The sequence below is a fragment of the Halichoerus grypus genome, chromosome 2 (genome assembly GCF_964656455.1).
Source record: "Halichoerus grypus chromosome 2, mHalGry1.hap1.1, whole genome shotgun sequence".
NCBI lineage: Eukaryota > Metazoa > Chordata > Mammalia > Carnivora > Phocidae > Halichoerus > Halichoerus grypus.
In genome coordinates this window covers 56,707,942-56,720,196 of record NC_135713.1, presented here as the reverse complement: position 1 = coordinate 56,720,196, position 12,255 = coordinate 56,707,942, and the positions used below count along the sequence as shown (strand labels likewise).

Sequence of the window (12,255 nt, the reverse complement as noted above, 5' to 3'; positions counted from 1 at the left end):
AATTATCCCCTTTCTCTGTCTTCCCTTTATGGTTATTTTGGACAAGGAAACAATAATAATTGGAGCACCCAAAGCATGAAAGGGTCTAGGGTTGGAGCACAAGGCCATTCCCCATCCAGCAGCACCCCACAGCCTTCACGGTCATTCAGCCCCAGCCCGCAGCGCTGCGACCCATGGCCTTTCTTGCCGGGCATGAAGGTGAGCATGGTCTCGGAGGACCAGACGCAAAGGTAAGAAAGGGACAGAGGCGAAGGCAAAACAACACAAGGCCAGACCTGGAGATCACTTTGAAACTCTTCACTCCAACCTAAGTGCTGCCCCTTTTTCTTGTTTGTTTTTGTACATTCTTGTTTGCCCCTCAGGCATCAAGGTGTTATGTGTACAGGAGGGATTAAAGCGAGATGGTATGTTGAATGAAATATAAATTAAAATTATACTTCTGTCAGTCTGGAATCAGGGATTGTTTCTCAAGGTCTCCCCAAACACTTAATTTCAAATGAGTCTTCATTTATTACTTCAGGAAAGGCCAAATGCATAATTTATCAGCAGCTTTCAGTCAATATACCCTTATAAGCATGTTTCCCATGAGTCTTTGAGTAAAAATATGTTATGCTAATTCTATTAGTTGGGTACACAAGAACTGTCTAAGAGAGTAAACAAGCATTAAAAGGAGACACATGTGAACAAAGAAATACCTATCAACCTACCATCCAGGGTCAAATTACCAGGGGAACAACAAGGAGGTGGTAAACTTGGCCCGTTATTTACACCAAGACTGTCTCCCCGACAGGAACCCTGAGCCACCCGGTGGCTCCATGTGGGTGGCTCCGGTAGGGCAACGGGTGTGACAGGTGATGGGCACTTACCGGGTCTCCAGTGGCACGTTGCTGTTTAGCACCCAGCTGTCCTGAAGCTGAACAGACTCCGGCGTGGTGGCCAGGTCATTGGGCGCGGGAGCCGGGGCGTGGATCTGGCTCCGCCGGTTGGTCAGTGAGTTCCTGTTGAGGGAGTTGGCAGACGAGTGGTGATGGGACAGAGTGTGGTTGTGAGGGGGAGGCAGAGGGGGCCTCAGAGTCGACTGGCTGTGGTGGTTTGGAGGACCTGGAAAGAGAGGAAGGAGAAACGGCCATCAGAGGCTGCAGAATCTAGCTGCCGAGGCTCTGCAAACCTGCAGAGCAGAGCCTAGAACCCACGCCTCTATGTGGGTTAATAGCTGAAAATCACAGACTAGACACATAGATAGGACTGCAGATGCCGAATTCTAGGGTTGGTCACTCATAAATAACATGGTTTGATTTGCCTTTTTCTGTAGGCCTTGAAGGAAGGAGAAACTAGGTTAGTAAAACCAGACCGGTCAGGGCTGGTCATTGTCATTACAAGTCCCTATACCGTTTCCTGGTAAGCCAGCACACTGCAGACATTCTTTACAAATATTTTCCGTTCGTTCGTTCCTTTCTTTCTCTCTCTCTCTCTCTCCCCCTTCCCTCCTTCCTTCCTTATTTCTTTATTTCTTAAGATTTTATTTATTTGAGAGAGAGAGAGAGGAAAGGGGCAGAGAGGGAGGGAGAAGGACAAGCAAATTCTGCATTAAGTGTGAGCCTGACATGGGGCCCGATCTCATGACCCTGAGATCATGACATGAGCCAAAATCAAGAGTCAGACACTCAACTGACAGAGCCACCCAGGCACCCCAAGTATTTCCTCCTTCTAAAGGTAACAAAAATATGGTACCCTCTAAGTCAGAGAGTAGCATATTTAAATACCTGTGGGGGCCAGGCAGGAAAGTGAAGTCGGCCAGTTGTGGACTGAGGTGATCTGGAAAGGGCAGGAAGCAGCCCTCCCTCAGATCCGAGGCCATGTGGCCATGTGGGGCTGAGGGGCCAAGAAAGCCAGATCTTCTAGTTTTTTAAGGAAAGCTGAAGATCTGGACTTTTAGATAAAATTTCCTGTGTTTTGAAGATGTTGCCAATTAATTTTAAAAAAGTGTATGTGTTTTGTGCATATATATATATATATATATATATATATATATATACAAAATATACATATATATACATTTAAATAAGACTTAAGAAAATACTTGTGAGCCTGCTCAGACATCAGGACTAATGTTTTCAAACCATGACCCTTACTCCAAATTGCATCCTGTTTTCTTCTCTTGAAATACTTTCTCCTTGCAGGAAAAATGCACAAAGGAGAACTATACCTCTGCATGTATCCCCTTGTAAATATGACCACAGATGACAACTCCACACAGGGTTTTCCTAGCAACCCATTCTCAGTCTACAAAATGAAGTATTTTAAGCATAATGAAAATGAAAGTAGTTCACTATGCAATGTAAGCCTATAATTTGGTTTTAATGGCTGCTGAAACATGACTTTTAATTTGTGTCCTTTTTTGAAGCCTCCAGTCGAGGTTGGCAGCTCACCAGGTGACTGCCAAGCCTTGTCATTTTGGCCTCTGCCAACTTTTAAAATCCTCAGCCCCTGCTGTCCTGGCTTTAAGAAGTTGGCTCACATCATTTAAACAAGCAATTTGACACAAATTTCAACTACTTGTCTCCTTATGTGGTCGGGCTACATCTCCAAAAGGTGTAATCTACATTCCGTGGCTCCTGGGAAACCTGCAGAAATATTCTAAAACAAAGACAACATGTCAAGAAGATACTAGGTTTGGAGAGCATCATGACCAAGGAAAACAAGAAGGAAAAATAACAGAGAAAAGTGGTTCCTTGAAGTTTGTGTCCCTGGACTGAAATTACTTGGGGGGATTTTTTTTTTTTTTTGGTCTTCAGAGAAAGACAACTAAAACTAAATCCCAGTGGGAAATGCCATCGTACAGTTGTACAGATTCACGTCCTCCAGATGAACCTGCAATTCGTATTTTACATTATGCACCAGTGACATTTTAAATATATCTTTGAGGGAGTTTCATAGCTGAAGCAGGCTATTACATTTCCTGGCATTGTTGTCTGTCTAGTAATGTATTATTATACAGTTATTCAGCATTTGTCTGTCTCGTATTAGTGGGAAGAAGTGAGAAGAGGGGGTGAAATGATGTAATCATGGTCCTTCTGAGATGTTAGCCAAGCCCCTCACACAGGGTTAATGAATTCTCATGCCTTCCTTTCCCTTCTCTCAACTCCCATCCAAGTGGTGTCATTATTCTCCATTAGTTAGGTAATCTTGAGACTTGCCTCAGGAAGCTGAGATGAGTAAGTGTGCAAGTGAGAACCCACCCTCCTCAGCCCCAAGCCCTCACTTTCCATCTCCCTCAGCCCCCGGCCCCCGCCTCCAGCACTCCAGACCACACACTCTCCCAAAGTACAAAGAGGCCATGGGAGGTATTTAATTCACTAAATGAGATACCAGAACCCTCCTGCTTCATGTCTATTCATCCCAAGCTAAGGTTTCTTTGCCTACTCCAACTTGTGTGGCCCTTCCTTGCCCATCTGTGTTCTGTGTGGGTGGAATGCCTGTGGTTCCCTTTTTGTTGATGATATCCAGAGGTGGTGCCGAGGGGGAAATGGAACCACGGACCCAGGTGCTATGTGGCGTAGTCCAAATAAAGTGGACGGTGAGCTTTTCAGTTAGCTGGAAGAGATGTCACGCTGCTAAAGAGAAGGCCTGGAGCTTCATGGAGGAGATGAAAGAAGACGTAATTCTCTGCTCACCCTGCCCTCCTATAAAAAGCATGTTATTTCACTGCAAATAAATCACATTATTGATAGCAACAACAACAACAACTATCCAGCATCCTCAGTATTAGAAGATATTTTCCTCACTACTGTTGCTCATTTCCACTGTGATGCGGATGATATTTGCTCATTTATCTATCCATCTAACGATCATATGTTTCAACTAGGTGCAAGAACTAGAAAAGACAATCTGAATACAGAGTGGTAAAAGCTACCACTGGGGTGTGTATAGAGAGACAGGGGAGCATCTGGGGGGGCACTCAGCCAGTAGTTAGGAGATACAAATCTAAAGAACTGGGTTCGAGGATTGGGTCTGCCCCTTTTGAGTCATGTGAACGTGGGCCTACAACTCTATTTGTGTAATCCTCTGAGTACTCACCCACCACTGGTGACAACAGCACTAAGTACCCGTGTATCAACATGGAAGATGGCGGGAAGAGGAACAGGGAGTGCTAAGCACGCCACCCGAGGGTGGCAAGTTCCCCAACCATGTGCATGGAACATTGCTCGCTTCTTTCAGGAATAAAAGCATGAATAAGACATTAACTACGGCTCTCAAGGAGCCCAGATTTGAGTATAGGACGTAAACCCAGACTTCAACCATCTAGGGCAGAAGTCACAAACCAGCAGCCCCCAAACTGGATTTGACCAAAAATTCAGAGTCCAGATTTTATAGAGTGTTCCAGATCACTGACTTCTCTTGAGAACAAAAACAGAACAACAATACTGAATCTATTCCCTCATGGCAACAATTGGATATAGCTGAATGCCTTTGGGTGGTTTTCTGGTTTGCCATCAACCCTAACAAGCCCTGTTATTTTAATCTGGCCGGATGTATGCATTTATGTTACCGCTGGTAGGCATTTATGTTTTTGACCGCTGGTTTCCTCCGTGGTACCTTAGTATTCTGGGTGGGTAACATATCTCTAATATAACAACACCTCTGTTACGACTAATGGTCTCAAGCACTTTTTGTGTTTATCGGGTTTCATTATAGTCATCCAATGAGCTTGCTGGATGTGATGGTTTTCCATTTCAAAAAATGCAAACAATGGCTAGCAACATGCCTTACTGCTTTTCATGAAGCCAAATTACATGAAAAAGCCCTTCTGAAAGGCAACTCATGTCTTCAATAGATGCTGAAACAGAAATGATTAACAGCTTAGCTTGATGAAGGAACCTTCACGTCCACTCAGAGTTCCACACATTTATTGGGTTTAATTAATGTGCATATTAATGACTCTTCTATTGCATAAATATGAAATCACATAATAATGCAATTGAGCCACGAATAACTATGTAACATAAATGCTTACACACTATCAACTTAATAAGTATGCTATTAGCAGGCAAAAGGCAACTGCCATTACAATCACAGTGTTAACCTATTATCTTGTACCTGATTTATCTGAAGTTGAGAACCTAGAATTTATTTTTAGGTACCGTGTGGCTTTTTCATCCAAGGAAGGAGGAATGGCACACTGGTCCTCTGTTAAAAGCTAGGGCAGGACAGGAGGACTCCTAGCAAGGATAAGTGAATTTAGAGAGAAGGTGCTTCCTGTATGTTTAAAAACTAAGTGCTTGAACGAGTGCTTGATTTCTCCTGTTTGCCCCAAAAGATTATGCTTAAGATTTGCTCTTGCCAGAAATTTTGGTCCTGACAGGGATGCCATTCCCATATTCTGTCCTTCCTAAATGCCAATTGTTTGACAGTGGAGTCATAAGAAAAATAAAGTAGTACATCTTTGTTGGGTAACAATATCAGCTCTAACAAAGTTAGACCCGGGGACTGCAAAATTCTGGAGTATCAGCTCCTGTGGGGACTAGACCAGCACAGCTCAAACAGCATATGGAAACAACCAACGCTCACACTGTCAATAAAGGAAGGATTTTCTTTGGAGCTCAGGAAGTAAATTCTTAATAATTGGCTATTGTTGTTGCACTCTTCCTAAATAAACAGGTGGGGGAGGCATTTAGGGTAGGTCTACCCTTGCCAAGAAAGGGTGGGTGTGCAGGAGAGTAGGAGGGCAGGGATAGACTAAGATAGCTTTGTCTTGCTCTATAGTCCACACTAGTTTTTCCTAGTGATTAAAAATGATAAAATGCATGAAAGACAAAAAATATAAGTAGAGGCCTGCCTAACGGCTAATAATTCACTCATTCTTGGAGATGGCATGCCAACCGCTGGTCTTAAAAATTTTAACCCTTCAGACCCTGAGATGATGAATTAACCACAAACTCTGCCTCCTTCTACCGAACCATGTCTTTGGAGCAAGTTACATCTTGACAGCAATTTGAAGATACTATAAGTGAAGCGGGTATTGGCAGACATTTTGGAGTCTCTGGTTGGTGAAAACTGTTTAGATCTGACCTCACATGAGAGGCTGAGGGAATCAGAGGTGAAGACTTTCAAGAATAACAGCCTCTGGTTAGAAGGAGGAGTCTATTGCTGATGTCCAGGCTCGCGGTTGGCTTTGAACCCCTGTGTGGCCACTGCCCCTGTCACTTACTAACAGTGTGACCCCTGAAAAATAGGTTTTTTTTTTTCTGAGTCTGTTTCTTCATCTGTAAAATGGGTAGAGTCATATTTTTCTCATATGGTTGTTAGGAGCATCAAACAAGAATACATCTTTAAAGAGCCTACCACGATTCTTGGCACATATTAAGTATTAATAAATGTTATTATTATATATTATGTGTTATAATAAATAATACTGATGACAGTAATAACAGTAATAGCAACTATGGCTCTGGGGAAAATGATGAATACCTTTTGGGGAACTTGAGTTTTCCTAGCTATTTTGAGTGGGAGCTTTTGGAGGGTGATATCAAATCCACATAGAAAGGCACAATCACCAACCTCAGACCCCCTCAAGCTTCAAATGCTGTCTGCAGAAGGACCTCTGACTAAGTGACATGGCTCAGACATTACTACGGGCAGTCTCAAGAGCATCTCTCTCAGAGCTTGTGGAAATGGAATGTGGGATTCAGAAGTGTTCATTTCCATAAACAAAACAATTGATCTTAAGGACCATGAAATAATACCGACAAGAGTGCTAGGAGCTGGGATGCCCGGGTGGTTCAGTCAGTTAAGTGCTGCCTTCGGCTCAGGTCATGATCCCGGGGTCCTGGGATCGAGCCCCGCATCGGGCTCCCTGCTCAGTGAGAAGCCTGCTTCTCCCTCTCCCATTCCCCCTGCTTGTGCATGCTCTTTCTCTCTCTGACAAATAAATAAATAAAAATCTTAAAAAAAGAGAGAGAGACTGCTAGGAATTAAGCTGTGTGTGTCTGGTCCTGTGTGAAGTGCTGTCCATAAATTATCTCAACGTATTATTGCTCACTTTTATGGGACAGGTTGTCTTATCATCCCCATTCTACAGATCCAGCCAGTGAGGCACAGAGAGGTTAAGTAAAGCCCTCAAGGTCAGAGAGCTTAGTAAGTGGCACGGCTGCTTTTTGATCCCAGGGTTTCTTCCCATTCTGCCATATGCCAAAGAACACGGGGTCCCAGGGGGCACTCACACAGAGGGAGAAGCAAGACCCCTGCCCTGCTTTATACTCACCCCGGCAAATACAGAGGAAAATGGCCTTAACTCATTTTGGTGCACATTTGCTTAAATGGCAGAATGAAATCTTGTGAGAAATTGGAGGGAATCGCCCACCTCACAGCTCTGCACCTCACGATGCTGCTTGAATCAGGAGAAATAGGCCAGAACAGCCAAACTGCAGTGCAGTCTCTTCCCTGTGCCTTCCCAAAAGGCCCTTCTCTAACTTCCTCCTCCGTGCTGCATCCCTGGCTCCCGTAACCAGTGGCATGAGGGATAAGCAGCAATTAGGTCTGTTGGAGGCAGAAACAAGGGCACACTAGGTCCCAGCTCATCCTTCCTGCTCTGACTGAAGGTGCTTTGCCAACAGCCTGGGGGTGGAGGGGTTTGGGGGGAGTCCAGTTCCAGCCTCCTCCCATGTTTAAAAAGAGATGGAAAGAGATTTACTTGTCTCTAAGTGTCAGACACATGGACATTCGGCTTGCTCCCTCCTTCCCTGTCATAGCATCTACTGAGTGATTTGTCCTCTAAAGAGCAGACTTTCATTTGTTTGGTGCTGACCCCCGTGTGGCACTGCTGGCTTTGTGGGGCCGTGAGCGATCCACAGTGTTTCTCAGATATGGCCACCATGGAGCAAGCTGCAAGCCCTGCTGCCCATTCCAGAATGGAGGAGAAAAAAAGAAGGAAGGATGGAGGAATGAGCCAAGTTACGACCTCCTTCTTATCTCCTGGGGTGGGGCGACCGCTCTGACCAGTGCCTCTGGGCTGGGAGTGCACGGTCCTGGATTTGGGGGGGCTGCCCTTGATGGAAAGGCCCCCTTCAGCCTGAGCAGAGCAGCAGAGAAGGCAAGGGCTGTGCTCACTTGTAAGGAATGATTTGTAGTTCTCTTGCTTACACAAAATATATGACCTCAGAGAAAAAGCATTCTGAGCGCATTCACAATGACACACGGATCAACACTGCGCGGCAGAAGCTTGGGAATTGCGGTCACAAAGAGCAATCATTTGCAGGCTTAGAAACCAAAGTTTTGTCAGCTCTACCTACATTCATTAAAAAAATAGGGTTTAGGGGGACACCTCTGATCATCGAAGAACAACTGTTCCCGTTTAATAAACACCAGCTGCATGTTAAGCCCTCTGAATAGTTCACCTTATTTAAGCTTCTAATAACCTTTGAAGTAGATATTGTTCTCCATTATAAAGATGAAGAAAATGAGGTGCAGGACATGAAGAGATAGGAGTTTCTCTCCTTACATGTTGTATTTAACTGTAATGCAGCTGGGCCCCTCCCGAGTGCACACTGGGCGCATCTTTTTCATCACCCTTGGCACATGGTTTTATATCATTTTTGGACTCTCCTGTGTCCCCTGCTAGACTGTGAGCTCCTTTGGCACAAGAGACCATCTCTCTTGTTTTTATATCCCCAGCACAAGGCTATCCCTAGCACAGAAGTAGTGCTGAATGAATGAGGGGAGGAGCACATCATGTCTGGGGCAAGGGCAGTGGGGGGGTTGTGTTGGGAGAACCTCAGCAGAGGGGGATCAGAGCAGACTTCTGCCTCTGTGCTTTGAGCATTTCCCAGTCGCCAGAATCTGATGGGCCTTTCCCTCAATTGCCTGAATTCTTATTACCCTCACAGGTCCTTCAAAAGGGAGACAGTTGGACCCAGGGAGAAGGTGACTTTGTTTCCCTTTGTTTTTATTTGTTTGTTTTTTCCTGGTTCTGCCTGACTACCTAGTCTCTCTTTTAAACAACAGATTTACTGACATATAATGACATTCAGCTTTTAAATGCATTTTTAAATGCTTTTAAATGTACATTTCAGTGTTTTTTTTTTTTTTATTTATTATATTCACCGAGATGTGCAACCATCACCACTGTCTGATCTTAGAGCATTTTCATAACCCCCCATAGGAAACCTCATACCGATGAGCAGTCACTCCCCAGCTCCCTACCCCTCTGGCAAACGACAATCTACTTTCGGTTTCTATGGATTTGCCTATTCTGGGCATTTCATATAAATGGTGATTCCCTCTGTTTTTTATAACCACGATGTCTGTTGCAGAGCCTCGCTGGAACCAATCAAATTTAGATCTCAGATGGGGCACACTTCATACCACTTAAAAATATCTTTCCCTGGCAACCTGAAGTTGGTGTTCACGGGAGCTTTTTGGCTGGGACCCCACTGCTGCTGATATTTTTCAGACGGAGATTGTTAGGTATGGCCATTTGAGAGCCAATTGTATACTTGAGGGTCTGAGGGGGATCCTGGAATTTGTTCCAGTACCTCGAGCATGGCTGTAATCACAGCAGAGAGCCATTCCTGTTCAACTAAAGAACAAACACACACAGATGGGACTCTGGGGGGGAGGAAAAACAAGGGAGGGAACTCCTGAATTGGGTGCCCAACCAGCAGCAACACTTGAATCACGACCTGAATAGCACTTGTAGGTTTGGGACCCTCCTGCCCCAATTGGGCAGGTTCTCACACATGATGGGTCAGAAAGGGATTTTCATCATAGGTGCTGCATCATTTTACCCTACCCCCATACTCATTCTTTGCATTCTTAAATCATCTAGAAAGTATCACTTGAGATCAATGTCAACTCCATTAGCTACTTTCCAAGTGACAAAGACAAAAAAAAAAAAAAAGACCACTTGAAATACTTGAGAGGAACCCTTCTAAAGAGAAGATTTTATTGCAAAGTTATGTCTGAGCAGTGCCTATCTGAGCATTTCAATAAATCTACATTACCCTAGGTATTTTGGCATCCTCTGGGAGAGGAAAGCCTATCAGTAGAAAGTAATGATTTTGGGTTTTCAATTGCCCTAAGGATCTTGACAATGCTATTAAGACCCATGCTCTCCCTGTCGAGAAGTTTAGGAGTGAAATTATTAATATGCCCAGACGTTATGTTGATTGTTGCGCGGTAGCAGAAAATACCCTCTCTGTTATTTGAGCTGCATTATCACTTTCCCAAGCAGAGAATTGCATCAAAAATTTAAACTCCTCTCATTCCAGCTCATCGCCTAGCTTTTCAAGGTCTTATTATAAAATAGTCTGGGCAAAATTTGGGTATTTCCCTACCCATGAAAGATAATATGTTTTTCACAGCCCAGACTATTTTTTTTTTTGAAAAATAAAAATCACATGTGCAATTTTCTTTTATCAAGATGCCATTCTTTAGCTCTTTAACCAGGTTTTTGTTGGCGTGTATTTCATTCTTTATTTTTTTCCCCTTTGGATGGTCACAATGTTTTCCGCTGAACACAGGTAGGAGATCAAAACAAAGATAAAATACGATGTTGATTTTAGGTTGAGTCTCTGATGAACAGAACGAGGGAGACAAGCTCTGATCTACACCATTCATTAACACCGAGAATGACTGAAGCATACCAGTTAAATGGCAAGGACGGAATAAAGGTTCCTGGAGCATTTTCACTACAAAGCTCAGCAGAATTATTTACTATCTGGGTGACCTTTTCCCCAAATCTCTCACGGTACATGCCTTATAGGACAAGGGAACAAAAGTTTCTCCATACTATATAAACAGAAGTCAGCTGAATGTCAGACCTTGAACTGCATCTGGTTTCATGTCAAGTGACAGCTGATGTAATGGGACATACAGGGCATATTGCTGGAGACCTTTTCAGGATACTCTTTCTGTCTTCAAAATACACACACACACACACACACACACACACACACACACGTAATTACTCAAGAAAATTATCTGAGAGCTTCCTGAAGAAACATCCCCCGCCCAGGGTTCCATGGTGCATGCATTGTCAGAAAGAGGGCCCTCTGGGTTTTATTTGTAACTGTTCAGAAGTTTCTTTCAAAGGTGTCTTGAAGTTGCTTTGCATTTCCCAACTGAAGTGGATGAGACAGTGTTTATGGCCATTTCCATCACGTAGCATGGACGATAAGCAACAATACCCAGAGCAGGGCCGAGCAGAGACAGATGAGGAAGTCTACCACCCACCCCATCTAAGAGGCCCAGGATGCAAATAACTTTCAGAAAAAACTGGGACCAGTGGGGGGCCAGCGTGCTCTGCAGATCTCAGTTCTGTGGAGGAAGAGGACACAAGAGCAGCGGAATCAGTGTTTCCCACTGCCCCCCCCCCCCGCCCGAAACAAGGGTCTTTTTCCTAGCCACAGCTCAGAATGCCATTTTCAGGGTTTTCTCGGTCTTTTTGACACTGACCTCTCCAGATGTGCCTGAAGGACTTCTGGAGTTAGACGATCAGAGTTACTGAGCACTTAGCCTGTCTGTGTGTCTCTGTTTCCCCCTCCAAAAAAGGTGGTGACTACCGTTCCTACTTGGTAAGGAGTTAAATGAGATAAGACATTTTAAGTAAAGGTGTTTAGAAGATGCATGACAGGTAGGAAGGACTTAAGAAATGTCAGGATTTATTTATCTTTGCCTGAACAGGCTAATTCTTTCTTGAGGTTGTGGAGAGAGGAGTGAAATAGACCCTATGATTCAAAGATTATTATTGAAATGACTTGGAAAACTTCCTGTTGTCAGATATTTTTCAGGTAAATAGCACCATTACGAATTAAGGATCCTTTTTCCTTCTTATAAGTTAGAGTAAGTAGCTGTAGGTCTTATAGACTGCCAAAATAATCAGTGGTCTTCATTTTCACCTTTTGCAACTTAAATACATTGAAATAAAACCACCTGATGTCAGACAATTTGAAGGGCCCTACGTTAGCTTACTTTTTATTAATTCTCTTATTCCCTATGAAAATCAGCATAATGAAGACCTAGCTTTTCTTGAATCCCGATGTTCCTGTTTAGCATCAGCTCCTATTTCCCATGAAAAGCTCAATGTAAAGTCAAGATTTTCTTGTTTTTTGTTTTTGTTTTATTTTTTTGCTCATGCCCATCTATGAGCCATGCAGTTTGCTCTATCCCTGAAATTCACCACTGAGCAACTCACGGAGGTCCTGAGTTATTCATCACATTTGGATGGTTTAAGTCATGAATTAGCAATTTGTTTCTCAG

At 43.7% G+C, this 12,255-nt stretch overlaps 1 protein-coding gene across 17 annotated transcripts in view; it reads right to left on the bottom strand.

Moving 5' to 3' along the window:
- Positions 1–12,255, bottom strand: part of TENM2 (teneurin transmembrane protein 2) — a 1,202,741-nt gene that overhangs the window by 291,241 nt on the left and 899,245 nt on the right. For all 17 annotated transcript variants that reach the window (XM_078066825.1, XM_078066824.1, XM_078066823.1 and 14 more), the window contains one exon: positions 867–1,101. In XM_078066825.1, the coding sequence (XP_077922951.1) occupies positions 867–1,101 (235 nt within the window). The remainder of the gene's footprint in view (positions 1–866; positions 1,102–12,255) is intronic.